At 35.6% G+C, this 2,919-nt stretch overlaps 1 protein-coding gene across 1 annotated transcript; it reads left to right on the forward strand.

Moving 5' to 3' along the window:
- Positions 1-968: 968 nt before the first annotated feature.
- Positions 969-2,466, forward strand: LOC122048242 (probable protein S-acyltransferase 22). The gene is made up of 5 exons (XM_042609836.1): positions 969-1,053; positions 1,279-1,407; positions 1,504-1,584; positions 1,922-2,153; positions 2,438-2,466. The coding sequence occupies exons 1-5, from the start codon at positions 1,033-1,035 to the stop codon at positions 2,464-2,466; spliced, it is 492 nt and encodes a 163-aa protein (XP_042465770.1). The 5' UTR covers positions 969-1,032.
- The last annotated feature ends 453 nt before the right edge of the window (positions 2,467-2,919 follow it).

Below are 2,919 nucleotides of genomic sequence, written 5' to 3' on the forward strand. Positions count from 1 at the left end.
AGGAAATACTAACTGTCGATGAGATTGTTATCCTCTTGCTTGAACATGAACCAAAGTATTAGTGTTCAAGCAGATTGTTCTATATTCCTTGCTTGATGTGTTTAAGGCATTCAAAGCTATTGGCCTCATCCGGTGGGTGGCTGTTCAGAAGACTGCTCGTGAGGGGATGCAGTGGGTTTCAATTGGCAATGAGGTGACATAGTAGGTTTCAACCGACAAAGAGGAACACATGAGGTGTTAAAGGCGGCAAGCGGTGGTGCAGTTCATAGGAGCATACCAGTAGTTTTGTTCTTTTTCGTGTGCCAGTTGGCAGATGGAATGAATTTTTTTCCCTGTGCCAACCAGCATGGACAAAATTTAAAACTTCGAGGCTTCTAAAGTTGTTGGTCTCTTCCTGATCAATACTTTTAATCTTCCATCTTAACTAAGGTAATATTTCTTCGCCATTTCGTGTTCTGGTGTTTGGATTGCTATGGATGGAGAAGTTGTGCAATAATTCAGAGTGATGCCACCGTTGGGATTCGAGGTGATAAGTTGCAAATTTCTAGGCTAACCAAAACAATGTGGGTGCTTCTCATGTGGTGTGGTAGGATGTCTTAAAAAGAATAGGACAGTAAGATGAGTAATTTACTTTTTTTGATTGCTTGATCAGATGGCCTTTGGACAAATGCATAACCATAAAAGATGGATAATTCAGAATATTGGTTATTAGGGAGAAAGGTGATAGAGATCTCATTTACGATGAGCCACACAATCTTTTCAAGAAAATAAAGTTCTTATGTGCTTTATATTAACTTGGTTTTTCTCTAATGATTTCTATCTGTTTGTATTGCAGGTTCTAAAATATAGTAAGCATTGTAGAGTCTGTGACAAATGCGTTGATGGCTTTGATCATCATTGCAGGGTGAGGGTTTTCTCCATTCACAACCTTATATGTTTTGTTATCTTGTAGTAATATGCAGTATTCATCTTTCCTTGTAGTGGATCAATAACTGCATAGGAAGAAAAAATTACAAAAGGTTCTTCATCCTCATGGTGTTTGCTCTTCTCTTGGTAAGCACAAATATTTCCTACCATTCCAATAGTTGTATTCATTAATCATGCATAGTGATTGACACTATTTTCTTAGTGTAGATTTATCATCTGTGTGCATCAACTTAGAAGATACTATTTTCTTAGTACGTGAAGGACCTGATACATAGAATGCATTTTATGTCAGGTCCTTTTCATTCTGATTGACTATTGATTGGTCTCCATGCTTTGTGCACCTTGGGCCAGCTTATTCTGCAGTGGGCTGTTGGGATGCTTGTGCTGATACTGTGTTTTGTTGAGAGAAGGAGATTTTCTGCTGAAATTGTTTCAAAGCTGGGTAGTAGCTTTTCCTTGGCACCCTTTATCATTGTGGTGGTGAGTACTCAGAAGAGAAAATGAATGAAAATCACACATCATAATGAGGATTTTTCAAGGTTCTGATACTAATTTGATAATGTCTCTATAATGCAGGCTGTGTGCACTTTATTAGCCATGGTTGCTACTCTTCCAGTTGCACAACTTTTCTTCTTCCATATTCTTTTAATAAAAAAGGTACACTACTTTCATATTTCTACTTGTGACACAGCAAACACTACCAGTTACACAGCTCCTACATTTATATAAAACAAACCTATGTATCCGGTCAAATATCTCTATTTCAAGGAATATATCTTTTATATTTTCAAATTCTTTACATTCATCCATACACTGAGCATTACTGAAACTTATTATCCAACTGAACTATTACAGCTTGTTATTTAACTGATAGATTTTCCATAGTGGAAAACAAATAGTAGAATTTGAACGATATGGTGTTGTTTATTCATCAATTCTGGAGAAAATTGACACTTTAACTAGCTCATGCTACTCTACATGGATGCGCTTACAGGGAATCAGCACCTATGATTACATTATTGCTTTGAGGAAGCAAGATCAGGAGCAGGAGCAACTTGCTGTTGGTGGGCAGCAAAGTCCGCAAATGTCCCAAGTGAGCTCTTTTACTGGACTAAGCAGCACCAGTTCTTTCAATCAATTCCATCGCGGTGCATGGTGTACTCCGCCAAGATTATTCCTTGAGGATCAGGTATCATACTTTCATTATTTAGAAAGTTATTGTGAATGTAATTTACCATGGTTAAGATTAATTTTGAAAAACCTTTTAATAAGATTTTTTTTACTGTACGAGGCAAATCCATTTAATTAAAAGTTTTTTTTTGGTAAAAAAGCCTAGTTGTAAATCTTTATCAGCACTTCATTCATTTCTCCTTATTCATCATTATCGTATTTTTGAATAAAAATTGAAATAACAAATGTAATCCACTTGCTTATTGTACACTTGGTTCAATGGTTAGCGAACTTAGGTGTGTGCTGTTTGAATTTTGTTTTCATGCATTGACCTCTTTAGATGATTTGTTTCTTGTGAACCTATTTTGAAAGATGCAATATATCTTTTAATATGGGTAGTTAATGTTGTTATAATTAACCCGTTTTTATGGAATTTCGTGAACTAAGAATCTTGTACACTGCATGCGATTTCTTATTCAAGCTCTCGCTGGAAAGCTAACCAAAATCAACTTAGTTGATCATTAGCTATTCATAAATTGAACTGCATTCACATTTCCATTGCCAACTTCTGACTTCTGAGAATTTGATAGTAGGATAATGTCTACAGTTTGTTAATATATATATTTCCATGACGCATGGGTGTTGGAAGGGAATAGAATGTCGTCCTCGATTTTGGGACTGTGAATGTGTCATGTCAAGTTGAACTTTTACCTTGCTTCAGCTCAATTGTGTAAATAATTGTCAATCTCATGGTATAACTTAAGTTAGATTCTATTACAGAAATTCTAGTTCAAAATTAATTCTAGTTCAAAATTAATGTCA

Source organism: Zingiber officinale, chromosome 2B (assembly GCF_018446385.1).
Source record: "Zingiber officinale cultivar Zhangliang chromosome 2B, Zo_v1.1, whole genome shotgun sequence".
Lineage (NCBI taxonomy): Eukaryota > Viridiplantae > Streptophyta > Magnoliopsida > Zingiberales > Zingiberaceae > Zingiber > Zingiber officinale.